At 53.3% G+C, this 27,549-nt stretch overlaps 1 protein-coding gene across 4 annotated transcripts; it reads left to right on the top strand.

The window, feature by feature from the left end:
• The first annotated feature begins 11,960 nt into the window (after nt 1-11,960).
• Nucleotides 11,961-20,352, top strand: PTGES (prostaglandin E synthase). 4 transcript variants are annotated; one of them, XM_082492699.1, is made up of 5 exons: nt 11,961-11,996; nt 12,429-12,611; nt 14,260-14,342; nt 18,001-18,246; nt 18,915-20,352. In XM_082492699.1, exons 2-5 carry the CDS (start codon nt 12,504-12,506, stop codon nt 19,303-19,305), a joined length of 828 nt encoding a protein of 275 aa, XP_082348825.1. In that variant the 5' UTR covers nt 11,961-11,996; nt 12,429-12,503; the 3' UTR covers nt 19,306-20,352. The 4 variants fall into 4 exon arrangements, with proteins under 4 accessions (XP_082348825.1, XP_082348826.1, XP_082348828.1 ...); XM_082492700.1 differs by having other exon boundaries at nt 18,874-20,352; XM_082492702.1 differs by having other exon boundaries at nt 18,001-19,013.
• The last annotated feature ends 7,197 nt before the right edge of the window (nt 20,353-27,549 follow it).

Here is a 27,549-nt window from a genome sequence, read left to right as displayed (position 1 = left end):
AATGGATTTTCATGGCATAGACGTGCTCCAAGCTCATGTAGCTTTGACGGCAGGAGTGAAAAGATGAATGCATAGATTGGAGAAAATTGCTGTTAAGAGTTTAAATACCAGTGCCGCAAGGACACTGGGGCTCAGGCGGGTGTTTTATGTGCTGGCTTGGGTGTCTCCTCTTGCAGGGCGAGATGACAGAGCAGCTCAGGGTCTGACGGTACCACGCAAAGCCAGGTGCAAATAAGCAGCAAGCCACCTATGGACCATGCAAAGCCCCCTGGGCTGGCAGCAGAGAGAGGCACCCCGAGGGCAGGAACTGGGGGAAGCAAAGCAGGGTGCTGGGACCCGGGTTTTACCAGCCTCGCCTTTTCACCCCCTCGCTGCGCTGTGACTGAGCTGGCTCTGCCTAATTGCCTCTGGGTTCTGATTTCAAGGCCTCTGTTGTGCAAGATCGGGATGAATAATGTATGAAGCGGTACTGATAGAGCCAGTGGATGGCTATCAGGTTGCACTTGCATGCTGGCAGTTAGACTCTGTTTTGACTTGTAAACTAAACATTCATGCTGCAGACATCCTCTGTGGTTTAGTGATTAGATCTGGGGACTGCATTTGGACTCCAGGGGTCAAGTCAAGGTGCTGTCACCCAGCTCCAAGCAGCACTGGGTAAGTCACATCATCTCTTCTTCCTAATCCACCGCCTGTCTCTCTGTGGCACAAACAGGAGGGGAAGGAGATCCCATAAAAAGATGATTATTTTCATCTTAATTTAAATTGTGTTTCATTATGGAACTTATTGTCCAAGGAAGTAATTTAATTTTCACAGTTTGGACAATGGACTCGACGCATGTAATTATAAAGCGTTACCATCAGGTATGACAACAAATTTGCAAGAAAGAGAATTAAGCCTTGTGCTGTAGGTTCCTCGTTAGTAAAACAGGGATGCTGTGAGACTTGGGTTGCACTCGCCTCAATCCTGCCTTTGTTTTTTTCCTCTCTTTTTAAAATCGAGCTCAGAATCTGAAACTGGAGACTGTTCCTGTTTGGCTTTGACTGGGCTCCAGTTGGGTCTGGGACCTGCTCACTGGTTTTGTTCTCCAGGCTGCCTTGGAAGCAGCTGGAGTGGAGCCGCTCTCGCGTGAGCCTGTCTGCTGTGTGTAGCAACAGCTCTCACTGAGAGAACAAGAAATAATAGGAAAACTTTAGCCCATATTCTGCCTTAAAACTTGAATTCTGTTGCAAATAATAATTTAGGGATAAAAAAATGTGTGAAAGGGATGAAACCTGAACTTGATGAAATAAAACGCTATGGTTACATGGCGGGGAGGATTGCTACAGGAAGAGGATTATAGGGCGTGAGTAACGCTGTGCCCTCGCTCCAGTCACGGGCTCTGATGTGGCGAGTGGCTTGTATTTCATCCAACATATATGAGGTGGTGGTGTTACTAAGCAGAAATCCCTATCCAACACTTTGGGACCCTTAGGTGAGAGAGGATTTTGAAGTGCTTAATAGGTTTTGGGTTGGACTAGAATCAGAGGCTGTGTTTGGCGTGGGGTTTGCAAAACTAAACACCCTGCTCTTTCACCCATCTACTCTGGAAGAGCTGTAAATACAGGTCACTAAAATTAGTCTTGCAAAACAGCTATTCTGACCGGCGCCTCTGTTATTCCTGCTTCTCTGGCTCCAAGTCATGCTTGAATCACAGAATCACAGAATTTTCAGAGTTGGAAGGGACCTCTAGAGATCATCTAGCCCAACTCCCCTGCTAAAGCAGGATTGCCCGGAGCACATTACTCAGGACTGCATCCAGGCGGGTCTTGAAAAGCTCCAGAGAAGGGGACTCCACAACCTCCCTGGGCAGCCTGTGCCAGTGAAATAAAGAACTTCGAATAAAGAACTTTGCCTGGTTTTGATCAGCTGTAGCAGTTGGCATTGAGGAACAAGTAGGTTCATCAGGAGAAAGCAACTACTTGCTGCTGTAATAGTTCCTCCATTTGTTCGGACAAGCCAGGTCTGGCTGCCCTTGGAGGGCTGTGGAGGTTATGGAGCTGGGATCGGTGCCTACCAGCTGGTTGCAAGGCAAAAGACAAGCACCAGGCAGTTGGTCAGTGAAGGCTAACGGACAGCAATGCCTCTTCAGGTTCCTGGTTTGTTGAAGAGCTTCAGAAGGGATCTGTAACTAGAGAACAACAGTCACCAAGAGCCAACAAGCCTTGGCACCAGCAGTGATGTCTCCTGAGCAAGCAGCAATGTGGTGATTTCCCTGGAGACTGCAGTGAGGAGGCTTCCTGGAAATAGCACCGGGTCTGTCCATCTTTGTGGTTTGGACATCGGGCTGCTGGTCCAGGACAGCCAAGGCATCTCTCCTGTTTGGTGACTCGCCTTCGGGAGCTTTCCAGTCCACCTCTGACCTGTGTACCACCTCTTCTGCCTCTGGTGCTGAGAACAACTGTGAAGAAATCACCCAGGGCAGGATCTCTTCAGACCAGGTCTCCAATGCAGAGTGAAACCCTGAGAAGGCAAGCTATCATGCAGCTCTTTCCACTGAACAGTAGTGGATTTAAGCAGCCAGCTGGAGAAAGATGGCTTTGTAGGGCCTGAGTTGGTCCTGTTTCATGTTTGGAGTTGACAGTCTCGGGCCCATTTTCCAGGGAGGACTGTGTTCTCTACAGCCGGCCTGTGTTTGTCCTTTACGCCCAGGGTAGACCTCTGCCCCACCCGTCCTGTACTGCAGGTGTAACTTCGATTCCACGTTAGCTTAATGCAAAATGAATTCACTCAACCACTCCCTTCACCTGATAGAAAAACCCAAGATTACATTTTTTCTATTTTTTTTCTGGATTGGTTGGTTGGTGTTACTGAAAGAAAAAAAATAATAATCCAGGAGCAAATTTTAAAATTTTCTACATGTACTGACAGTTTGAGGAGGATCTTGTAGCTTAGGAGCATGAGCTTGAGTGACTGCAAACAGACACCTGCTGAGGTCCACTTACTCAACTGACCCGAGTGCTGCAGTGTGAGGGGAAAAGCGTCACACCGCTCCTTTCGGTGGTTCTGTAGGTCAGGCATGAAAGAGCTCTTGGGCAGGTAAATACCACATAAATTTGATGAGAGCCACCGACTCTGCTCTCATCCCTTCATGGTTAACACCAGCCCATCAAGCACACTGGGTGGCTTTCCCAGTCCCCTCACTCCAGCTCCCAGGCTTGTCCGGCCACACGCGGGTTGTTCCTCCTGTGCACTGGAAGAGGCACATCTGTATACGTTCCTGCGGAGGGACAAGTGAAACACTTAGGGAAAATGGATTAATGAGCAGTTGTCACTAGATCTCAGTGTTCAGAAATGTGTCCCTCTATGCAAGAATTCTTTCAGTTCTGCAATGTCCAGCTGAAGTCTGTGCGGACCTGTTAGTTTATGCCTCGCATCTTCCTCTGAACAACCTGGGAAGTATCATTCCCATACATTAGATATGGAGACAGATTCATCAATGTTAAATAAGGATGGAGAGTCAGGAAGGGGTCTGGAAATGTCAGGTTCTGTTTCCAGGAGATATGTTATCTAACAGGAAGAAAAATGTTCTCTGCTAAAATAAGAGATTGCGTGCAGGACTTCAGTTTCCAGCTATTGTTAAAATGTGTGTTTGAGAGCTGGAAACCCTGTGGCCCACAGTGAGCTGGAATAACTTGAAAACAGGAGAATGAACGTGCTCTACAAAGAACAATGTTAAGTCCATGCAAATAGCATAGCGAGAGAGGAGACGGTGCTGGAGGATACAGAAAGGCCCCAAAGGAACAGAGATGAGCAAGCCAGATCTATTGCTGGATGGCTCAGAGTGAGCGTCCCAGATCTGTCTTCTGCAAGAACATAGTTGGAATTCCTTGAGTTTGGGAGTAGCCCCTCCAGAGTACTAAATAATTTGGAGTGGAGTAATTCTGGACCCCTCAGTGAGGACTCGAGGGCGTTTAAAAGAAAAATGAGCTATTAGGAGGCTGAAGGACGGTTGGAGTGCAAGGGGTGAAATGAGTTGGCAGTCATGTGCTGGTCATCTGCTTGCTTCAGCGGTGGAGGGAAATAAGAAAGTATGACTGGGATAATCAAAAGCATGGAGGAATCTCCTTTGAAGAGAGATGAAAGCGAATGGGACTGTGGTAAAGCTGAGTAAGAGGTGATTTCACAGACATGTATCGAAGGAGGAGTATGCTAGACAAAGCTGAGCAAGAGCTGCTGCTCTTCCTAACCCCTCGCTTTCTCTTTGTGACATGAACGAGGGGAAGAAGATCCCATAAAAAGATTATTATTATCATCATCTTAATTTAAATTGTGTTTCATTATGGAACTCACTGTCCCAGGAAGTAATTTAATTTTAACAGTTTGGACAGTGGCTGGACGCATGTAATTATCAAGCATTACCATCATACATGACAACAAATTTGCAAGAAAAAGAATTAAACCTTGTGATTCAGAGCTTAAGTTAATCTCTGACTTCTGAAGACTGGATGAACCGGGGTGTACAAGCTCAGAGAACCTCAGTCCATTGCTAGCTACCACAGGGGCTTGTGCTACCTTGAAACCGTGGTGTGCCCCATGGCTGGTACAACCCAGCAAGCTCCCTGCTTCTCTTGAAGAGCAGCAGCTCTGTTCCACCAGCGAACATGCTCACAAACTTCCCCCAGCATGGTATGGTGCAGCACAGGTCCCTAACCCTTTCTGGTGCCAAACTGTCCTTGTGGGACAGCTCTAGCCCTGCTTACGTGGCCATAGCATCCTGTAGCCTCCTGTCCCTATGCCCTTTCCACAGCTGCCTTCCCACCCGGATGCAGCTTCTCCCCTGCTAACGGGGGAACACTTCTTGTTCAGTTTTGGCTGAGTTGGTGGCACTATTAACAGAAACATGCTGTGCTGGACACATGCATTCTGCTGCTTTATAAATATTTGTAATGAGCACTTATCTCCTCATGGAGGGCTGTGTAGAGGAATCAGGGTTGGATAAACACAGGGTGGAGCAGATTTCTGGGCACGCATCATGGACGCGAGGAGATGATGGATCATTCAGGCGGAGAAGAAATCTTAGGATAGTTAGATCAAGCATCACTGCCTGGGGAGTAGCGTGGAGAGCTTTCTCTACTTCCTTGCATCATTCAGGCCAAATTCTGGTCTTGATAAAGTCGGGGGATCACACTGGGAAGTTGTATGGTCCTACATCCCCTTCCCCTTCCTCACGGTGGGTTTGGGAAATATGCACTGACCATTTTTAACTTTCAAGTGCAGGAGATGTTGCACCGCACAGGGTATGTAATCCCCACTCTGAGGTCCAGGGAGGGGCCTGTGAGCTTCATTCCCTTCTCCTTATCTCCCGCTCTGCTGCCTCAGGACATGACTGCAGCCGGGGTCATGCTCTGTGAGTGCTCCCACCGCTGTGAGCAAGAGGGCAGCTGAGACAACAACGCAATAAAAAGCTTCCAGGCAATTGGGGCTGTAAATAATGCAGCTAAATTACTCCCTGCTTTCCAGGCTGATTGTGGGGAGGGTGTTTTTAGCATTGCATGGGGGGGGGTGTTTATTAATAACGTCAGAGTTGAGACCTGGGCCGCTTCCCTGGCCGCTGAGATGCTGAAGCAAACCCAAATGATGTGTTGTGCATCACCCAGCGCAGGGAAAAGAAAGAGAAAGTTTTAACATGCCTCTGGAGCATAGCTACGGGCTGACAAGTGACTCAACTCAAAAAACCTCAAACTGCCGAGAAGCTCTGACTTCTGCCTGAGTCAGGTCTCGTGCGAAGGAGGTCCTGGTCTGCTGCTGTGGGAAGCCCAACCACCCTCCTGCTGCTGAGGACCTTGCTCTGAGAAGTGAGAACATTTAGGAGATCAGCATGTGTGATAAAGAGATTTAGAAAACATGACCTATAAGGAAGGGTGGGTGGAAATGCTGCTGTTTAGTCTAGGGGTGATGGAGGGGACGCAGAGAACTCGGGGTTTTAAAAATCAGCTCTGTGTTTTGGAAGGCTTTGTGGTGGGTGAAGCTCTATTGCAAGGCCTTGAAGGAAAGGTCTCCTTAGAGTTGGTCTCGCCATAATGGTCTAGCCACGCTCAGCTGGCGTCACGGGCAGGCAATGAAGCACTGACTTTTCCATTCCCTCTTGTCCTATGTTTCCATGTCTCTGTGACAACTTGTAAATGCCTTTCTGTTGAAAACAGGACTTAAAGGGCTTTAAAATGGGTGAGCTCTGAAGCCTGCTGTTCGTCCTGGGTTTCAGAGAAGGGTTAACAGCCCAGGAGCTCAGAGGTACCCGCCTGCCAAAAAAGGTCCCTGTTCTTAAGCTGGGCACTGCATGCGCTTCTGAGGGTGAGCAGAGCCCTGTGGATCAGCACAGCAGGAGATCACAGCCTTTGGTCAGGCACTGAAGAAGGGAAAGGCCATCTTGGTTTGTTTTCTGCTTTTCTCCTTGAAGCTGCTCATCTGCTGTTGAACGTCAGGTCTCCATAAGGCTGAAATCTGGAACCACATCTGCTTTCTCTCCTGGCCCTGTTAGTGAGCCAGTGCTCTGAATGCTGTAAAACGTGCTATGATTCCCGTTTCTCCATAACACAGCATGTGGAGACAGGACCATGCAGCATCCTTTACCTTTGCTCTTGCTCAAGAGCATCCCACCAGGGAATCGGTATTTACTTTGTAGTTTTGCAGATGCTTGAAGCCTAGGAAATGTTTCCCAATTCTGAAATTTTTGGCAGCAGGATTTGTTTCTCATCTTTCCCAGCCTGGCGGGGAAACTCCCTCTTTTTGGGCAATAACATTAAGTGGTTTTTGCCTGTTGTTTATGGCTGATGGGATCTGCTTCTTGGGAAGAGAAACACATCACAAGTTGCTGTGGTGTGGCTAAGTAAGAGAGATGCCAGCTTTCCGCACACCCCAAGCCCTGACCCGTCTCCCACCTTCGCCCCATGGCAGCAGTGTCAGGTGTAGCTCTGCCTAAAACCACCTTTTAAACCAGCTGGGTCGGCGGGAGGAAGCAAAAGAGAGGAGAAATAACTTCCCTCAGCCCCTCTCCCAGCAGGGCTGCATCCCTGAAGGCACAGAGCAGCGTAGCCAAGGAATTCGTCCCTCTAAGAGAAAGCCCAGGCGTGAATCCGTGTGAGGCTCAGAATAAGAGAAAATAATCTGCCTCCCACGTGCTCACAGCCTGATGGCCTCTCTTCTCGTGTCTCCTTGCTGTCCCAGCAGCAGGGGACTTAGTGACTGCTCTGCAGCCAGGGCGGGTATAACAGTTTTGGGCAGGAGAGTGGCTGAGAGCAGGGCAGCAGCCCCGGAGCAGGGGCGGTGGATGGAGCTGGAGGGAGGAGGCAGGAGGACACGCCACTGCCTCTCACTTGGCCCTGGGCCCCGTCCCTGTCCCGGGGCTGGCTGAAGAACCACAGGTTCCTCTGCTCCTCGTTGCCATAGACCCGGAGCCCCCACACCCCTGCCCCTTCCCCGGGCCCCTCCTGCTGGCTTTCTCCTGCTGCAGGCGTCTGGTCTTCTGAGTGCGAAGGACTGTTTGGGAGAGTCTGATCCCACATTCCCCATGCTTGAGACCTCTCGGATAGCTCCAGCCAGTACAGTCACTTTAAAATGCAAACCAGACAAAATCTGCCTGAGTTTGCCAAAGACTGAAGTATCCCATTTGTTTCAGGCGATGCTAATGCTGGCGGTTTCACTGCTGAGCGTCTTTGCTGTATCTTCTGCTGTCCTGCACGCTGCAAAGAGCGGTGAGGAGCCCGGGAGCTGGAGGACAGGGACCTGCAGGTGAAGCAACGGGATTTCATTCATCTCGGGGAGAAGGTGCGTCATGGTGATAGGACTTTTCGTGCAGGCTAAGGAGGGAATGCAGGTGGAGCACCTTTCTCTTTAATAAATAGCTAAACCACTCATGCCTTTACTTGAAAATGTGGCTGTGTTTGATGAGCCAGCGCGGCACAACCTCCCGTGGGCAGCCGGATTTCCCAGGGCTGGGTGCAGCCAAGGGCAAGTGATCACTGGGGCAGGGCATGTCTGCAGGCTCCGAGGCTTTGTGCTGGGAGAAGCGGGAAGAAAAGGCAGGGAAGGAGGGCACCGGCACCCGCAGCAGCGTCGGAACAAGCTGGGAATGTGGCTCAGCGCTGCCTGGAGTCGTGGGCTGAACTGCTGGGCCCCGGGCAGGCAAGATCCCAGCTGGGTTCTGCACCTTCTCCACCGGCATGTGGGAGCACGCTGGAGAAGTGCCACCCACCTCCAGGCTGGAGCGGTCCCCTCGGGCTCTTTGCCTGGCCAAGCCGGGGGATGTAATTGCTGTTTGGGAAAACTTTGGGGAATCTGAGCCGTAATTGCCCAAAGCATCTACTGCCCTTTGAGATCAGGTTGGAGCCCCAGCCGTGCCACCCTGGCACAGGTGCCTGCGCTCCATTGACTGGGGTTTATTACACAACCAACCCTCTCATGTAGCTGCCACCAGGAAATTCCCCAGCATAGCAATAGTGGAAAAACATGTAGTGTAATTCAGCTGGTCAAATAAATAACAACCCGTGTGGGAACTGAGGGTGATTTTTATTCCATAATCTTTCCAAAGCAGGATTGTTATTAGAGGCTTCTATTTTTAAGTATTTTTCTCAAGCGTCTCACATGAATTTTTCACTCCTGCTTGCTGCTGTTCGGTCCCTCCTCCAGCAAAACCCTCCCCGCAGCTCCTGGGGTCAGCCTCACCTGATGACTAAATCTTTCGAAGCCTGACCCTGAGTCTTATTAATCATTTCTCAAAAAAATGTGTTGGTTTTTTGCTAGCAGTGTTGCTTTTGGGTAGGTCTTATCCCGGGTTGAGACCTCTTGTGCTAAAGGCTTTAAGGCATGGCTTGTAGTTTAAAGTCATACTTCCCTTAGGACGTGCTCTCGTTCGAGCAACGGCTCTTTCCCAGCAGGATGTGATCCGTGGAGGAGGATCAAACTGTTAATATTAACAGCCTGCTTCCGCCCAGATTAATGGGGTGGTTGAACATACTCCTGGGAGCTGTGTTACCTTGGGTCAGGAAAGCCAGGAAGGTGCGACTGTGGATGTGTCCTACACGGCGCGAGACCCCGAAACTTGAGAAACCAAGCGGGAGCCGGGACCCCAGGAACATTACACCTGCCTTCACAGGCAGCTTCTGCCCCTCATCCCTGTCCACGTAAGTGCTGTGCCGACACACACCAGCCCTCCCCACTGGGGTTCAGCTCGGTGTAACTATGAAAGGGTCTAAAATGCATAAACATATGGAAAAAACAACTCTCTTTGCCCACGTGGTTTTTATACACCACGGAGCCCACCCAGCACAGACAACACCCACGCCTGGGACCGCCCCAGGGACTTACGCCTAAACAAACTGCGCTTCTTGGTCGCTCCATTCAATTTAAATTTGTGCCAGTGACTGGTGCAAATTGTCCAGGGCTTCCTGCCAGCGCTTGAATAATGCTGAGGAGGAGAAAGTCTGTCTGGCTAGCAGAAGTCCTGGCTTGTCTGCAGGTGGTACCAAGCTTGTGTGTATTCCTGCTGCTCGGTGAGGCGTGCTGGCTGTGCCTCGGGAGGGGGAGAAGGTGCACGAAGGAAAAAGGTCTCGCTGCCGAAGAGCCTGCGGGCTGGATCCTCAGCTGGTAAAAACTGCAGCGGCTCCATGGAGGGTGTGGTGTGTTGGTGAAGGGTCTGGCTGCCCGCCCTGGCCCCAGGCTCCCCCAGGAGAGCCGGGGAAGGGGCTGCTGGAGAAAGTCTCACCTCTGCTGCAGGGCTGGTCTGGCCCTTGCATCACCCCAGTCCTTGGGCACCACGGTTTTCCCCGTTACGGGTTTGATTCCTATCAGCTATGGAGAGGGGCAATGGGAGGGAGCAACGTTTGGGATGTGGCTTCACCATCAACTGCGTATACTTAGCATTATGGTGTTTATAATAGTCTGCCAAACTCCAGGGAGATGTGAGTGGGGTTGGGTGCAGTCTGGTGGCAGCGCAGGGCTGGGGTCGAGGGTGGACACTCCAGCCCTTACTGCAGTGTTTGAATCCATGTGGCTGCTGCCTGTCCTGGTGTCCCCATTCCCAGCCCCAGGGACGCAGCCCGTCGGAGGCGTTCACTGCCTGGCTGCGGAGCTCCACGCTGGGCTGTGCTGGGACTTGTTCTGCAGCCGCCCTGACGCCAGGGTGGTGGTGACCAGCTGCAAGTACCTCTCCCTTGAAACCAAGTGTTTGGGGTTTTCATAGGCTCTCCGCACACTCGGATGCGCGGGGCTGAGCCAGTGCATCGCAACGAGCGGTGCAGCATCTTTGGGTTTGCAGCATCAGGGCAGAACAACTGCGGTGAGGGAGATTCAGAGACAAAACACAAAGAATTTGCAGATTTCCGTGTCGGGAGGGAAATGGTGTGCTTGAAGGGTCGTTCCGGCTCTGAGCCCCGCGCTGCCAGGATGGGAGCAGCACAGGGATCCGGAGCTGGACAGCACACCTACTCTGGATGGGCACGGGGAGAGCTCAGCCCTTGGCTGGGATGGCCGGAGCATGCAGCTCATGTCCGAGCTGAGCGTGGCAGGAGCAAAACCTCTTCTGCAGTGCTGCTCCTGGCAGGAAAGCTGCCCTGCTGTGACCCTGCGCTGACCGTTTGCTGGGAATACAAGAAACGGTGTAACCCTCCCTTCTGCAGGGGCAGAGGCTGGGACTGGCCTGTGGCGTCCCTTGGCTGCCGGTCAGGGCTGCCCAGACAGAGAGGTGACTGTTTTCCTTCTTGGCTTGCTCCCTGAGCGGGAGCCAACCGTCTGGATCTGCCCACGTACCCTGACCCATGCTCGCATTGGCCGTCCTTCCGTACCGCCCGAACCAGGGCTGCTGTACCCAGAGCGCGGAGCTGCTTAAATTCACACCAGAACACCAGGAAAAAGGCTCCTATAGCCCGTTCTCCTTGGGAAGTGGGGTGCCACCAGCATCCCATTGCTGGGGACAAACCTGTCCTTGTCCAACAGGGTCTGTAGCAACGGGACCGGCGCCTGGTCCTGGGCTGAGTGTGATGCTCCTCTTGACTTACTCTGGACCCTCTTGGAAAGGACAGGATTAGTTTTGCTCGATGGCAGTTAAAAAGCCCTGAAGAACGAAAGCAGTCCTAGAGCCACTAACACTTCAGTAGATGGTTTTGTAAATGACAAACCGTCGTACTCTGTTCATGTTTTTTTGAGGCTTTTTTGTGGCTTGAAACAATTTTTTTTATTCCAACGTGTCAGTTAATTAAAAAACTGCTCACATCCTCAAAGCATTCATTTTCCATTCAATCTCTGACAGTTTCTATTTGCCTGAAATAAGCCCTTTTTTTTTTTTCACTGCATAAAGGAACCAAACCCCAAATCCAGCCCTTCAACACTAATAAACTTGGAGAGCTCCAATCTGCTCCGCGCTGCCGGCTCACTGGAAGTTTGCTGTTGCCAGCACTGGGGCCAGGGCTGGGGAAGAAGGAGTTAAAGGTTTGCACTGGAAGAGCAGCCCAGCTGCCTGCGGAGGCTTAGATCCCACTCTTTCTTCACCAGTGTTCGATGGCTGGGAGAAGCCAGCTCCAAATTCAAATGCCACTTTCTAGACTGAGGACAAAATTACACCCGGCTGCCCTGATTCACCCTTTTGGAGAAAACCAGGACGAGCGTCTTTGAGGCTGGGCAGACTGGTGTTTATTTCTATTTGCAGGTTTGAGGCTTTGCGGTCCGTGACTTGCCTGGTTGTGCTTCCAGGCTGGTCACTCCGGGAGGTCCCCTCCCAGCCGGGGGGTGCAGGGGCAGCCCAGGCCCCCGGGTGATGGGCGCCGGTGGGGCAAGGGACAGCTCTGTCCCCTGTGCCCCATCCCTCGGCAGGTGACTGTGTAGGGGAGGTCTGGCTGCCTCTGCCACGGGAGCACTCAGCCTGCACTGGGCGGGACTGGGGAGTACTGGGAGCGCTGCCACGAGGGGTGGGCTGTGGGATCGCGGACGGAGGGAGCGCAGGAGCACAGAGCTGGATGCGGCTGAGGTAGGTGCCTACCTTCTTCCTAACTCCTCCTTCTTCCCAGCTCCTGTCGGTGGGTGAGGGATGCTCTGTGCAGCTCATCCCTCTGGGCACAAACAGGAGGGGAGGTGGGAGGGGAGGATCGTGGTGGACTCCTTTAGGGAGGCAGGAGGTTGCGCTGTGGCCAGGCTGAGCCTTGCTGTGGCCCACACGGTCGAGGGGGCTGTATCCCGGCTTGGGGCATCGCATCCCCGCGGAGCTGGTGGCAGCGGGGAGTGAAGAGCAGCAGCCGCCTGCTCCACGTTCCCATCCGGGGTTCACTCACCAGCAGCTCTGCCACATCATTTACTCGCGTCCAGCCCGAAGGGGTCTATGGGGGCTGTGGGCTTTCACCGAAGAAACAGTGATGACTTCTGTTGTGTTTAAAAGTGGCTGTTCCTGCCCCCTCTCCCGCAGAGCCCTCTCGCAGCCCAAGCAAGATCTCCGCTGGCTGTGGGTGCTGCAGGCGACCGAGCAGCACCTTCCCCCAAAATGATGGAAAATGCAGTGTTTATGTCATTTACATTCTACAGCACAATCTTGATTTTAAAAATGTACATCCTTGCCATCATTACGGGACAAGTGAGACTCAGAAAGAAGGTAAGTTTCAGTATTCTTTACCTCTTTCTCCCTTTCTGGCTTTTTCCTTGGATTTCTGTGGTTTTTCTTTCTTCTCTTATTCCCGTAAAGGCTGACCAAATTTTCCTGAAGCAAGCTGAGATTTCTTTGACTTAAGTTGGAAGCAAAACATGTTCCATAGCTGTGGCAGATAAATATCTCACTTCTCTTTGGCCCTTTTTGTTTGTTTCTACCATCTGTAGCTTGATGTTTATAATTTCTGAATCCTAATCTAAATAGTAATTTCAGATCTAAAATGCCACGCAGGTGAGCTGCTTCTGGAAAGAGACTGTTTACAGTTAATTTACCATGTCTGGAAGAAAAGGAAGGAAAAAAAAAAGTTTTTAAGGGTTTAAGAACAAATTATTGCAATGGTCGTTTTCTTGCAATGTAGCAGAAAGCTTTTGTGCTTTTGGAGGCTGAATCGCTGTGTGAATGCTCCAGGAGAGCAGAAAGTCATGGAGGACAAAAACAATAGCTGGAATAAATGGTTCTTGGATACGGGGGGAGATACAGGGAGGACCAGGGGTTAACCAGACCTTTTATCACCCACGACCCAAATTGAACTCATGGCAAAACTCAGCTGTCTGTAAAATCTGTTTTAAAGTATTTGAGGAGTTTCCAACTACACCAGTGGAGTGTGAGGGAGAGATTTCTGCTCTCAGATAAAACACAAAGATAGATATGCCTGTGCTGTAGCATCATTGTAACTGAAGATTTGGCTTTTCCTCTTGTGTTTCTGAATGATGCTCCAGCCCTGGGACAGTCTGGGCTTGTAACATGATTAAAGAAATTGCGAGAGTCCTTTCCAGGCTGCAAAGTGAAGCTGTCGCATGTAACCAGGTCCCTGAGGAACAGCTTCTGAGCATAGGTGGAGAGCTTGTATAAATCATTGTTTATTTCTAAGTTTATTGTTATAGAATCATAGAATAGTTTGGGTTGGAAGGGTCCTTTAAAGGTCATCTGGTCCAACTCCTCTGCAACGAGCAGGGACATCTTCCACTAGATCAGGTTGCTCAGAGCCCCCTCCAACCTGACCTTGAATGTTTCCAGGAACGGGGCATCTGCCACCTCTCTGGGCAACCTGTAAAGTCACACACCTAGGCAAGATGTAACGCAGGACCTGCTTCCTCCAGGGCAGGTTTCAGTCACGCAGTATCACTGCCAAAAAGCCAGCCAGGGAATATTCTTTCTCTGTAGGGTGAACTAATCTGTCAGTCTCGGTTATCTTTTGGATGCCACACTCGGTGTCTGCAAGCTCTGTGCCAGCAGTGATTTCATTTGGCAGTTGGCAACGTCTCCTTTCAGTGGGTTTCATGGGGAGCAGTGGACTGGGATCAGGCTGGAGCTCTCCTGAAGACCCCAGTTGGGACCTGCTCGGCGGGCAGAGTTGGGTTTTTCAGAGGACATGCAAAACCCATCGGGAGGTACAGCGTTTAACCCCCAGGACCATGCACGTGGAAGCGCAGCAGCTCTTGTGTTTATGAAGGGTGGTGAGAAACTGGGGCTGAAAGGTCTCCTTGGGCGGGAAGAAATCCCCACTGGTCTTAAAGATTAGGGGCAAAGCTTCTGCCTGTGAAGATCCTGAAAACATTATGAGCACGTATATTACAGAGACTCTCTCTTGCAGGCGTTTGCAAACCCAGAGGATGCGCTGCGCAACGGGGGGCTGCAGTACTACCGTGAGGACCCCGACGTGGAGCGGTGCCGCAGGCGAGTACGCGGCCGTGCTGGCATTCCCCTTTTGACACAGGGTGATCCCCGGCAGCTGCTGGCAAAGAAGTAGTGGGAAGCTAAAGGGCTCATTAATTAAGTAATTACGTGGATGGAGCTGAGCCTGGAGCTCAGCTGTGGGACCCTGCACACTACAGCAGTTTAATCTTTAAAGGGAGCGTGGTGTGCGCTGGAGCAAGGGCACGTGGAAGGATCCGGCTGCTGACTCTGACACAATTAAACTCATTCCTAGATGCTCAGAGTCCCACAAACCCCCTGAGGGCTTGTCACGTGCCTGCACCCGAAGGATCCTCATGCTCTGCTCCGACAGGACCCCAAATCCCTCCAGATCCCTGCGCGGCCTGGACAGGGAGCTGTGTGACTGGTCCCAGTGCTGTATGTGACTGCCCTTTTGGGGGATTTGGGAAGAGTCTGGACATGATTGCAATAACTTCTGCCTCCCTAATTGGGCAAACTCTTAATCTTCCCCTTCTTCTGTGGGGCTCACAGTTCCTCAGAGGTAAAACATGGGGTGATTCAGCCCCGGGTTTGGTTTGCTGTCCCCCTTACCCAGAAGGAGGTGCCCCAAGTGTTGGGCTGGGTCACCGGTGACGTGCAGGAAAGGGGCTGGAGCCGTGCCCTGCTGTCACTGAGCCCTCGGCCGCCAGCTCTGCTGGGGGGGGACGACTGCGCCGCTCACCTCTCACTGCCTGCAAGATTTACTTCAAAAAACATCCAGTGCCACCCTAATCCCTGGGCTTCCAGAGGGAGGAGGAGGGGAAATAAGCTCCCTTGTTTTTTCCCTTGCTAGGAAAAAGAAAATAATAGTAGTAATAATAATCATAATCCTCTTTTGATTAGTCAGAAAGACAAACTTCCATAAAAATAAATAACCGGAGCTGCCACAAAGACCTGGGGCAGTCTGGGATCTGACTGGTGCAGCTAAAGCGCTGAGGGTCGGTCCTTGCTGATCTGTTCACAGCCCTGGGGAAGACAATTTAAAGCCAAGGTATTTCCCCTGAGCAAGGGTGATGTCAGGTTTTCTTCTCGGGCGTTATCGGGAGGGGAGCGGGGCCCCGGCCGGGCTGCTGGGGTCTCTGCGGGGCAGGGGCAGAGCAGGGGAGAGCAAGCGGCAGCCAGGAGGGAGGTTTCCCCCTCACCTCTTAGAGAGGCCTCCGGCTGCATCTCAGCTCTGGAACAACAATTTGCCTTTTCTTTCCTTTCTCCTCCCCGTTTTTCCGTTTGTCCTTCCAGCCTTGCTGGACCTCCAAGTCCTCGGGGGCTTGTTCGGTTGGGGCTGCCGTGGGGTAAGGTGGTGGGTGTCCGGCAGCTGCCCTCTCCCGGCACGGCTGACACCAAAGTAAACTGTGTTCATCACCACAGCCCTGGCTGGGCTGCGGGACGGCTTTGTGGCGGTACCCACGGAGGCGATGCTGGCTCAGGAAGGCAAGCAGAGCCCTGGGCTGGGAAGGGAAGGGGCTGTGGGCGGACAGACAGCAGCCCATCCTCATGTCTGGGAAGGGGCTGACTCTGCCCAGGGACCATCTGGCCAGGAGGAGCAGAGGGCTTCCTGCAGCTCCCTGCCTCGCTCCAGGGTTTGGCAGGGAATACGTCTCCTCCATGTCCGGGTTCTGATCAGCTCATCCCCACTGAGTCGTCCTGGCATCACTGCTACAACAGCAGGACTTGTTTTAGTGTCTTTTCTAGGCCAATTCCTCCATGCTGTCCCCAAATCAAACTCAGAGAGTGGCTGATGTAGGGTTTCCAGCAAGCTCCTTGCCATGTTCATCCCCCACTGCCCCTTGCTTGGGGATGTGGCCTTTAAGCTAGGGACTGCTCCCCATGGAGGTGGGAAGAGCAGGTAGGAGAAAGCCCCTTGCTTTTGATGGGGACAACGGGGTGCTGAAAGCCCTCAGGGTAGCTCTTTTCTGGGTACAATAGCCTGTGCATCCCTCTCATGCTTCAGCAAAGCCGGGGCTGGGAACGGCTCAGGTGCAGTGTTTACCCGCGAGCCGGTGCCTGGACTGGGCTCCGGCGTGGGAAGGGGGCAGCGAGGGACGCCGATGGGGGCTGGCGTTCGGCACACAGGTCATTTCTTGTGATGCGGTGATGGGAAACAGCTACTGGACCCAGAGCCACCGCTCACGTCCCCATCCCTGGGCATTGCAGTGAAGGGGAGGAGGTTGGGGCGAGCTGACCTTCACCGCCGCTCCTGCTCCATCTCCCTACTCAGAGACAAATCCTGCCTGGGAGCAGTCACCCTCCAAAAACCTGGGCACTTGGGTGTTGAAAATTTCTGATGGAGAAGCTTTTGGCAAACATTGGCCTGAGGAAATCTGTGTCTTTGGTGGGGCTGTTGCCAAGGCGGACACAGGGACATCTCCTGTTCCGTAGACCTGACCCTGGGGGCAGGAGAGGAGGCTTAAAACACAGCTCTCTTTCTTTTCCAAAGTCAGTTTTCAGCCAGATCTATCCCAGCCTGTGTCTGCACTAATAAGCTGTGACTGAGCATCCTAAAACTTCCTGGCCACTTCTCAGCTTGCGCAAAAGAGCAGCACAGGCATCTTGGCCTTTATTTCAGGGAAAAAATAGCTTAAAATTTTCTCTTGGCTTTGTGAACATTCAAACGTCCTGGGGCACAGGAATGGGGAAGCAAGGGCAGCTCTTACCAAGGCTTCATCTCTGCCTCTCAAACCTTCAGACATATGGGGAAAAGGCAACCGAGCCCCGTGCCTGGGTCACTCTCCAGCACAGATCTGTCCCCACCGAGCAGGGCACAACCTGAGTCCCCCATCGAAGCATGGGGATGGGGCTCTGAGCTGCAGAAAGCAGCTCTTTCATCGCAAGGGAACACAGGAAAGAGAGGAGGAGGCGGTGGGAGGGGGAGGACAGCCTGCTGCTTTGGGGACCAACTTCCCTCCTTCAAAGGGTGGTTCCTGCAGGAGGAAGGACACAGCTCATGGCAGGATCCACTCCTGTTTCGGCAGCGGTGCGGTGCGGGTGGTGGCAGGGGATGTTATGACACCCCAGCAGGCGCATGTTCAGACAGAGCACGGAGTTTGGCCCTACCGGTGCCAATGCGTCACTTTGTGGCCGCAGCGGTCCCTCCAGCCTGTCTATGGTGCAATTGGGCAGGTGCTGCTGGCACAGCGCGGAGGCGCAGGGAGTGCTTGGGGCGCTCTTCCCCGTCCCCTTTGGATGCGCTTACAGAGAGGGGCGAAGCCACAAACCCTCCCATCCTGGGAGTTTCTCCTCTGGAAAAAACATGGTCTGGAAACCGCCTCGTTATTGTGTAACGTGGCCACATCTGGGGCCGTGCCGTGCTGGCGCCACACCAGCTTTGAGCTTTTCACAGCTTCGCGGGGTCTTTGTTTTGATTTGTTTATTTAAAAGCTGTAACCCTTTAGCTGTTATCCATCGCGGCAAAGGCGTCCCAGTCACGGAGGGCAAGTTTCGGGACCACAGCATCCCGAGGGAGAGACACCAGGTGTGAAATCCTGTGTGTGCGTAGGGGGGATCTGACTCTTTTGGGGGCTGCATCTGCACCGTCCAACAGAGGAGAGGGCCAGCAGCACCCAGGGGCGGGCACTCTGGCTAGAAGGGATGGGAGACAGCAGGGAAGCCTGGTGGGAACGAACAACCTTATCTCCCTTTTCAGAGCCCACCGCAATGACATGGAGAACATCTTTCCCTTCCTCTTCCTCGGAGCCATCTACTCCCTGCTGAATCCCAGTCCCGCAGTGGCCAGGATCCACTTCTTCATCTTCTGTGCGGGGCGCATCATCCACACCGTCGCCTACCTCCTGCAGTTGAAGGCACCCACGCGCTCCGTGGCCTACAGCGTGGCACAGCTGCCCTGCTTCTCCATGGCTCTGCAGATCCTCCTGGCCACCACCCCGTACTGGTAACACCCAACGAGACCGACCATCCAAACCCCTTCGTCCTGCGCCGTGCTGGTTTCCCCGGCTGGACCGGGTGGTGTGTGTGGGAGTGTGAGTGTGCACGTGCGTGTGTGCGTGCATGCACATGGTATGTTGCCAAGGACGCTGCTTGTGCCCCAAGGATGCTCAGTGCAGCCTTGATAAAGTCCCCGTGCTATTGAAATTGGGCAGGGAAGTCACCAGCGAGAAGGGGCACATCTCCCCGTGGAGTGGGAAGGGGATGCGGAGGCAGGTTTCTCTCACCCCTGGGAGGGGGAAAGCACCCAGATTACCGCTCGAGGAAGGCATTCATTGAAGGAAAGAAGGTTTTCTGGCCCGACTGCATTCGGAACTGGGAAGGGGAAGATGTGCCCTTTCTCCTTGGTCACGAAAACCCCGTGAATCAGGAAGGGAAAATCATGAGGATCCCACAAAGTCTCTTGGTCAGCAGACGCGGGTGGTAAGCAGAAGGGGGTTATAAAACAGCCACCCTCCTCCTGCCCGGCCGTGTGGGTCTGTGGGGAGCGGGGGTCCCTCAGGTTCCCTCTCCAGCAAGGAGGGCAGGAGGCAGGTGCCCGCCAGGCAGCGTGACATGGAAGTCAAAATCTCAGGGGTGACGTTGTGAAGCCGACGAAGCGTTCTGTACTCCCAGCGCCGCCTCGTCTCACGCCGCGGGACGCAGCTCGCTGCCGGGGACCCTCACTGCAGGCAGGAGCTGGCCCGTCCCAGCAGGGACCCACCACGGCCAGTGTTCGGCAGCGCCCGACCAGCAGTGGCCGTGGCTTTTCCGTCTCAGTCTTGCCATCGCAAGATACGGAGGGACGTGCCTGGAGCAGCCGGCAGGAATCGCTTACCCTGTGGAGAGCCAGACCCTTGCACAAAGCTGTGGGATTTCTGCAAAGACTGAGATGCTCACACAGAACAGAAGGTTTGCGGTTTGCAGACAGAGCTTTCTCCCAAGGGTGGTGTCTGCGTTCACATGCCGCCGATGCCTGAAAACGCTCCTGGGGCAGCAGACTGAATTTCTCCCCCTCTGTTTGTAGCCCTTCTCTGGCCGCAGAACAGCCCGTCGCTATTTGGGGAATGTGCCGTGACCGCTTTGGGGGTGTTTTGTTTCAGCCGTTTCCTGCTGTCCACTGCTGCCAAGCCGTGCGCTGGTGTGTGCAGAAAGCTCTGGAAAGGAGAAGAGCGGCTTTGAACCGCCTGGCAGGAGGAGAACACTGCTCTGCCGTGTCGCCTGAAAGCTGTTGTGTTGGAGAGGAGGGGCTGGGACTGGGGTATCACAGGATGACAAACCCTCCTGAGCTCCACTGCCGTGCAGCCGTCCCAAGGTGCCGAGGGCTGGTCCAGGCAACAGCGGCACATGAAGGAGCACCCCTTTGGAGGACAAGGCAGGAGGGAGCCTCTGCTGTTCAGTGTTTCCTCCCTCCTCTGAGAGCAACGCAGAGTTTTACTGAGATCACAGGGGGAAATGAGCAGAAAATAAATTCCCCTTCCACCTGTCCTAAGCACTGAAGCTGTTCCCTTAACCCCGCTGCCCTCGGAGATGCTCTTACTGAGACCTCACTGAGCTCCTGCGCGCACAAAGCACGAGGTGAAACACCGGCTCAGACGGATGCTCTGAGCCCTCACCCAGCTTGGGTAGCAGCTTCTGCACCGGTAACTCCTGACCCCAGCGTAGATATGGCCTTAGGCAAAGCTGTTCGGTGAGGTTTGGAGCAGAGCGCGCAGCTCTCCTGCGGAGGATGTAGGACCCACTGCCTGTGGAAGGTGGGCAGGACTGCAGGTTCAGCAGTTTGCTCTCGGCCGCTTCTCATGTACGCAGCCTCAACAGATGTCTGCCTAATACATACCCCTCTCAACAAGCCTTCTCTGCCTCACGTGGCGCACAAGGTCCCGAACCCCTGTACATTTCCCTGCTGCTGCACATGCATCCTGGTGGCAGGAAGCAAATATTCCCAATAAAAACAAATCATTGTGCTCTGATACATCCTTCCTTCGGGAGCAGCAGATGCAGCTGGGTAGCAGCTGGGTCCAGCCCCAGCAGGATGGCTCCCCAGCTGCAAAGCGCCTCGCTAAACCGCACTGTGGAGCCCGGAGTGCCCTGGGACTCCAAAAGAGACATCCCTTTCCTCGGGGCCCCACCTGCCCCGCAAAGGAAGCTCTTCTCCAGGTGGGCTTTATTTGTGCTGATCCTTTAAATTCAGCAGAGCTGGAGCTTGCAAAGCATCTATGCTCAGGTTTCCTTCCCAGAATAGCAGGAACTTGGTGTTCCCCAATCCTCCTCCGTCCCAGCTTCCCCCAAAGCAGGCTAGCAGTAGGAGATGCTTTGTCCCAGCAAGCTTTCTTCACGCCCTGCAGAGCCAAGCTGGTGCTTAAACCCTGGAGGGCTGGAGAAGATCAGGTAAGATGTGGTTGCTCTCATTTCCGTGCTTATGACTTGCGAAGGAGCTGCCTGTATCTTACAAGCTCAGCAGTTCCCTCCTTTAGGTGGTACTTTGCTGGGAAGCAAAAGCCTCATTTCCCTGATTTGCCGTTAATTTCTTAAACTGTTGATGTTTAGGGGGTGCTGTCCCACCTCTGTCTGTGTTATCTGGTTGAGATGGACAAGATGACTTCACTTTGTAGTTTTTTCTTTCCCTTACGTTTTTTGCTTTCAAATAAGAAAGGTAGTGGCTTTATGAAATGGACTGTGGTTAGAGATGTAGCTGGGGTTGAGATTTTAGCATAGAAAGGAAGAAATGGGGGTGCAGAACCCCTCCAGCCCCCAGAGCTGCCAGTTCCTTCAGCCTCTGCTAAACTGCCTGTTCAGTGCCTGGGGCTGATGCCCTGCTTAGGGAAGCCAAGGTTGCATGCAGAGCTCTGCTTTCTTCTTTTTTCTTAAGAAAAAAAAAAAAAATCCAACCCAAAAAACAACAAACCCTGCTGTATTGGCTGCAGGGGAAAGCTTGGGAACGTGAACTGTCCTGGCTCCAAAAAAACAAACAGAAAAAGCCCACAAGGCAAACTTCAGAGAGGCCTGACCATTATTTTGAAATGCTGCTGAGGTTTGTGGGAGGCAGGACGGAGCCCGGCTCATGGCTGCCTGCTCTGCCCGAGCCTGGCCGGGGCTCTCCCAGGACCGAGGTGGTTGTTGGAGCCACTGGCTCTCCCTGGTGATGTTCACCGCATGCAGGACAAGCGATGAGCTAAAGCATCCCCTGCCTTTTCCCAAATAATATCCTAAAGCCTGGAGCTCCCAGATGCCTGGTCCAGCCTCAGTGCTGGGAGAGGATGAGCCCAGGGTCTCTCCCAGCTCCAGGGGAGTGGGGATCGTGGTTGCATCCACCAGTCTGTGGGTTCTGGTGCATGTGTTGTTTGTGCCAATAATGTGGTTTTCACACCTGGCTCAAACCTGAAATGGTAACACTGGAAACCCACCTGGGACTGCAGAACTGCGAAGTTTGGTGCTTAAATATTTGAATATGACTCACACTGCCGGTACATGTCTTTCCCTCCACCCTGCTGAGCCCAAGGTGTCTGGAGGTGGGGGAAAAGCAAGTGGAGACCCAGCACAAACCACTTTCCCTTCCATGCTCTTCCAGCCAGTTCAGCCCTGGGATTCCTCCCACCCCTGAGCTTTGGGCTCACCCCTTCCTTACCTGCCTGTGCCGCTTCCCAGATCTCTCCTGTTCATCCAAGCCTTCCCCCAGTGGGATCTGGGACAAAGATTCCCCCCTTGGGCATCTCTCCTGTGACAGAGGTCACTCAGCCTTCCCTGCCCTCCCCAAATCTCCCATTTCCTCTAGCAGATTTGGGGTTCTTCCATCTCGTGCTGTAGGCTTTTGCCCCACAAAGCCCCGTATTCCTCTGGAGGACCTGGGATTCCTGTGATTCGTAGGGAGAGCGAGACCAGCCAGCCCTACAGCTAGGGACATCCCAGGGACTAGTCCCCTGGGAAAGACAACGGTGTTTCGCTGCTCCACTCCGGCATTTGCGGGGGTGAAGTTGGCACGAGGAAAACTTCATCCACCGGGTTTTTTCCTACCCAACTGCGGAGCTGAGCTGCGAGATGTCCCCAAGTTTGCGACGCGGGTGCCATGCGGGTACCAAGCCCGGCTCCAGGCAGGGCAGAGGGAGCCGGACGGGGGGTGGGGGTCCCTAGCCCCCGTGTGGGGAGGGGTGTGGAGCAAAGCAGCACCATGTGGGGGGTCTCCGCTCCGCACCCCCGACCCCGCCGGGTTCCCGCGGGCCGCGCTGCGCTGCGCTCCGCTGCGCGGGGCTGCAGCACCCTCGTGTGGCTGCGAGCACCCGCTGCGGGGGGGGACACGACACCCGGCTCCCTCTGCCGTGGGGCCACGGAGACCCCAGCCCGGGTGCTGGCTGGCCGAGGAGCTGTGGGCAGGTCCCGGGTGGGGGGGCTTGAGGTGTTTGGGGCGGAGGGAGGGATGGATGGATGGATGGATGGATGGATGGATGCTGGGTGCCGTTCCTTGGGGAGCGGGTTGAGGAGGAAGTTCATGTCTGCCCCTGTGCCCATCAGCCTCTCCGGAGCAGGCAGATGTGATGCTGTCTCGCTCCTGGCCTCGCTGTGCGTCTGCATGCAGTAATTGTTCCTTGCATCCGATAACTCTTCCCTTGGCTTTGTAACGCTGACTACAAAGGGAGTCTTTGCTTCCTCCCTCCTTCCCAAATTTTTACAGAGCGAATAGCTACCATCCAGCTTCTCAAAAGCTTCGCTGCTGCCTTAGGTTGCATCCTTTCAGGGTTTGGAAAGAAGGATCGGTGAGCAAAATATCAGCTGCAGGGAGAAGATGCTTCTTCCAAATGGAGTACAGAGTTTGGGGTGACCATCGCATCCCCCAGGACAGGAGGGGCTCAGCTGCTGAGAGATGACATGTTGCTGTCATACATACATGTGTTTCTGTAGATTGTAGGTGGTGTTATGGTGTCAGCAGGACTCGGAGGGTCTCCGGCCCTTCCCGTTGCCACCAGAGGGAGAAGGGCTCAGCGCAAGGGTAGCGGGAGAGGAGGATGCTGTAACCACTAGATGTCTGTGTAATTCATTCTGGATGGGGATAACCAGGCTGGCATCCCTGCGAGCTGGAAAATGTGAGCTCTGTTTTGTCTCGCTGCCGTGGCAGCCGATGCTGATGACAATACAAAATTGTTCTCATTAAAATATTGCAGGGGCAAACTTCAACTTTTCATCAGTCGGAAAGCCTCGCACAAGTGTCAGGCTGTGGGGTCGAAAACAAGGAAAGGGTGGTGGTGGTGGGGTGTAGTGAGGTCCTCTCATCTGAGACTTGCCCTTTGGGAGTCAGCTGGTTGAAAACCAACTGCTTCGAGGAAGGAAATACAATTTGCAAATAATGTTCTTGCAACTTCTCCCCCTCGAAGTTGTGGTGTATGGAGGAAGACCAGATCTCCTGCAGAAATCAGTTCTGGTGATGGATATGTCCATCACAGACTGCTTCCTAGGAGGAAAAATTCCCCCATACTGGAAGAAGAGAGGTAACTCAATGCCTTGGGGCTCCTCGTCATTGGCAGCCTTCTCCTGGCACATCCCTCCCCTGTGGAGTGTACACCCTGCCAGGTGAGCTGCAGCTCTCCATGCGTGTCTGTCTCCTGGTTTGCAGACCCCCTCGGACCCCATTAGCTCCTGGGAGCTGGTGGACCATGGGTTGAGACCTTCTGCTCCAGCGGGAGCTGAACTGAAGCTGGGACAGTTCAGGCAGGAAATAAGTGACATATTTCCAGCAGTCAACAGTCATGAGTCACTGGAAGAATCTGCCCTGGGATCTGCAAGCTCTTCACTTCCAAGGGTCTTTTGACTCGGGGCTGGATGCCCTCCAAAGGGATGCTCTGCGTTGGCCACATGCTGAGGATGGGAGGATGCTGCTTGGGGGATATTATCTGCCTGGGTCTAGGCAGGAGGTTGGACAAATGACTTTAATGATCTACAAGTCCCTTACTGAATGAATAAGTAAGGGGTTACAAAGCATTAGTGGAGCAGTATGATGGGGACAGTTAAGCTACTGGTGTGTGGGACCATGGCTGCTGGAGTAGGCCAGTATGGCTTTGTGGGCTGCACATCCCACAGAGCAGATCTGTAAATCGTGTGTGGGGTGCCCCGAGTCCCGGTGGCCAGCCATGGTTCTAGGCACCAGCACAGCTCCAGGTGCTGAGATAGGATCTCTGTGTCTGTCCATGGAGTTGCCCACCGCCCCTGGGATGACACAAGGAGCTCTGTGGCTGCATTGTGGAGTACTTGTCCTCCTTTCAAGCCTTTCATTGTGTGGCCACCCCCTGGTTTTCCTCTCCTAGAACTGAAAACAGGGTGAGAAGACACAAAAACTTGGCCAATTAGTGGGCTTGGGGTGATGCTCAATGCAGGGACTTGCTCCCCTTCTATGGGTGCTGCACTGAAGTGCTGGGATGAAATGTGATGAGTCTTGTTCCCCTCTGGGGAAAGCTGGGATGTGTTGCTGTAGGGATCCTTCTTCAACCTTGTAGTCCCACAGGGTCTATGTGTCACGAAACCCACTGGTGATGGGGGACACAGGGGTTGCTGCTGGGAGGGAGCTGATCCTGTGGGCTCTCATGGAGCTGAGCTCCTCCGGGTGTGTGGGAGAGCACTGCGGTCCCCCGGCTGTGTAGGGGGGATTGGGGATGGCTTGGGGAGGAGGAGGTGACACAGGTGTCCCGTAAGCAATACCACAGGAGCTGGCTTGAGAGGAGTCCGCTGCAATTCAGCAGATTAAGGCAGGTAAAAGAAACAAGGCAAACTCAGGGTGTTCCTTCTCCATCCTGCCCTCCCTGCTCCTGGAAGTCAACGGGGCAGGAGGTTTCTGCACAGGCAGCTGAATCTCTACCGTGTTGCATCGACACAGGCCCACCGTTAACTTCCCAACCCTCTCTGAATACACTTTATAACTTTGATCTCCGCAGTATCTTGAGGCAATGGATTTCAGGCTTCAGTTGTGCTGTGGGTTTCTACGACAGCCGTGAGGACCCTTTCTGCTTTGCTTTCCAATCCTTTCCTAGCAATTCCTGCTGCTCAACTTGCTGCTTTTCAGCCTGAGTGTGTGCTGGGTGGTTTCCCCTGGGCACATCTTCATACCTCTCGGCATTGCATTACCTCTCTTCCTTTATAGCTCAGCACCGTGAGCTCCTGGAGCTGTTTTTGGCTTTGGCTGCCCTGAAGTATTTGGTATTGCCTTTGCCTGACCACCACTTCTCCCTGGTTTTGGGTGCTCTGTGCCTACTATGGGCATTTGCTCCCTGGAAAGCCCTCTGCAATCTAAGAATTACAGAATGGTTTAGGTTGGAGGGGACCTTGAAGATCATCGGGTTCCAACCCCCTGTCACAGGCAGGGACACCTCCTGCTAGACCAGGTTGCTCAAAGCCCCGTCCAGCCTGGCCTTGAACACCTCCAGGGAGCTGATGGTTTATTCCTGCCCTTTTGTTTCTTATCTTTTCCCGAGTAGTCTGTGCAGAACTGACTTTTCTCCTTGCTGCCTCTTAGCTCAATTTCTGTAGACCTGGAAGAGAAAACCCCCAGGGAGCCACATGCCGCTCCAGTCCCTATGTGCGTGCTCCCCTGCTGCAGGCTGGCTGGGAGCTTTCCCCAAGAGCCATCCTGCTCGTAGCATCCCATTCCGATCCTGGCTCCAAGCAAATCCATTCATCTGTGAGGCTCTACCGAGCCCCCAGTGAGGCTGGGCTGCCCTTCGGGTTCTGCATCTTCTCGCCCCCTCAGCCTGGCTCTCTGCCCGTGCCTCCCGTCAGCACTCAGCCTGCAGCCCACCAGGTTGATGCCTGCCTTGAAGCACAGGATGGAGCCTGAAAGAGCTGGATTTGGTGGCAATTTGGGCTCCCGGTGCTTGTGCTGCCCAGCCCTTTCCAAGTCTCTGTGCTTCACAGAGCAGCATCTGTCTGAGTGCCTGGATGTGCCTGCAGTGACGGTGTCGGAGACAATCTCCTCATTTCTCTGTCTCCAGTTCTTCAAGTAGGTCCAGACCTCCACATCGCCTGTTTCCAGCTCCCAGGGCTGTGTCATAACTTTCTAGTGGTCTTTATTGGGACAGCTGATGAGCGCTTGTCCCAGGAGGATGGGTTGCCGGTAACAGATGCTCATCCCTGACGTCTGTGGAGCATCAATTAGTGTTTACAGGTTTCCACCCCCATTTACAGTGCTGGATTTGACCTGATAACCTAGCAGCAAGGGGCTCTGCTACCAGCTCCTGCCTGCATCCCAGCTCAGCCCATTCCCTTGCTGCTGGGGAGAAATGGGGGTGCTGCTCCCAAGGCCGTGGGTGTGAACTGGGGCCAGTGTGAATGTGAGCTGCTGCTTCATGGGGAATTTGTGAGCTGCCCAGGGCAGACCCTATAAACTCTGCCACTCCCAGTAGGATTTTGAAAGGGAAAGGCAAACAGAACCCTCTACCCTGACACCCCTTCCTCAATAGCCCACACTCGTTATCCCAGAATGGAGTAAGATGGATCTGGCAAGACCCTGCAATTAGCTGTGATGCAAAGACTTTCATTAGGCTATTTTCTGTGCCCCTTGAGTTTCTACCATCTCCAGACATCAGCTTGAGTGTCCCCAAGCCAGAGAGACACCCAACAGCTCTGCTGCAGGAGTGTGGTCCCTCTGCCCCATCCCAGCTCCACATGCTCCCCACTTGCTCCTGCCCCTCTCCCAAGGCACGTGGACCACTTGCTGTTTGGGAGCCTGGGATGAAATCCAGGTCTTGGGGGAGAAGCTGTGAGATGCCACCATCACACAAGGTGAAGGAGGCTGGATCCTGGCTCCCATCCCCTTGCCCGGGGCAGTTGGTGCCCTGCCCGTGCTGCTGGTTCAAGGCAGGTGAAGAAACCTCAGTGGCCAGTGAGGAAAGAGCCATGTCCCTGTCACGTGCGCAGACACGTCTCTACTCAGTAAAATATTTATTCCTCCATTATTTCACAAGAGTTGTTTTTACAAAAACCTTACAAAAATTTCCAAAACACAGACATGCAGAAGAAAAAAAAAAAAAATCCACTGTGGATCTTGTTACAAGTAATTGAAATGTACAAATAGAAAGGGCGAGAGGGAGCTTAGATTACAATAATCCCTCTGTCCTGCTACCCCTCCGTGGGTGCAATTTGTATCTCGTCTCGGTGAGGATTCGGCATTGACTGACAAGCTGCGATAAGCTGCCAAGAGCACGGCGAAGGAGGGGCCCTAAGATTAGGAGCGAGTGTTTTCAAATATATATATACATATAGATATTTAGTGAAGAAATATTTATTCCCTGCTTTT

Source organism: Vanellus vanellus (genome assembly GCF_965231255.1).
Source record: "Vanellus vanellus genome assembly, chromosome: 18".
Taxonomy (NCBI): domain Eukaryota; kingdom Metazoa; phylum Chordata; class Aves; order Charadriiformes; family Charadriidae; genus Vanellus; species Vanellus vanellus.
The sequence above is the reverse complement of the archived record's forward strand: the minus strand, read 5'-3'. Positions and strand labels throughout refer to the sequence as shown.

What these genes read in the sequence shown, in the direction of transcription:
- PTGES (XM_082492699.1), top strand. Translation starts at nt 12,504, where the DNA reads ATGATGGAAAATGCAGTGTTTATGTCATTTACATTCTACAGCACAATC. An exon ending in AAGTGAGACTCAGAAAGAAG is followed by an intron (nt 12,612 to 14,259) that starts GTAAGTTTCAGT and finishes TCTCTCTTGCAG; the next exon opens with GCGTTTGCAAACCCAGAGGA. An exon ending in CTGGCCACCACCCCGTACTG is followed by an intron (nt 18,247 to 18,914) that starts GTAACACCCAAC and finishes CTGTACTCCCAG; the next exon opens with CGCCGCCTCGTCTCACGCCG.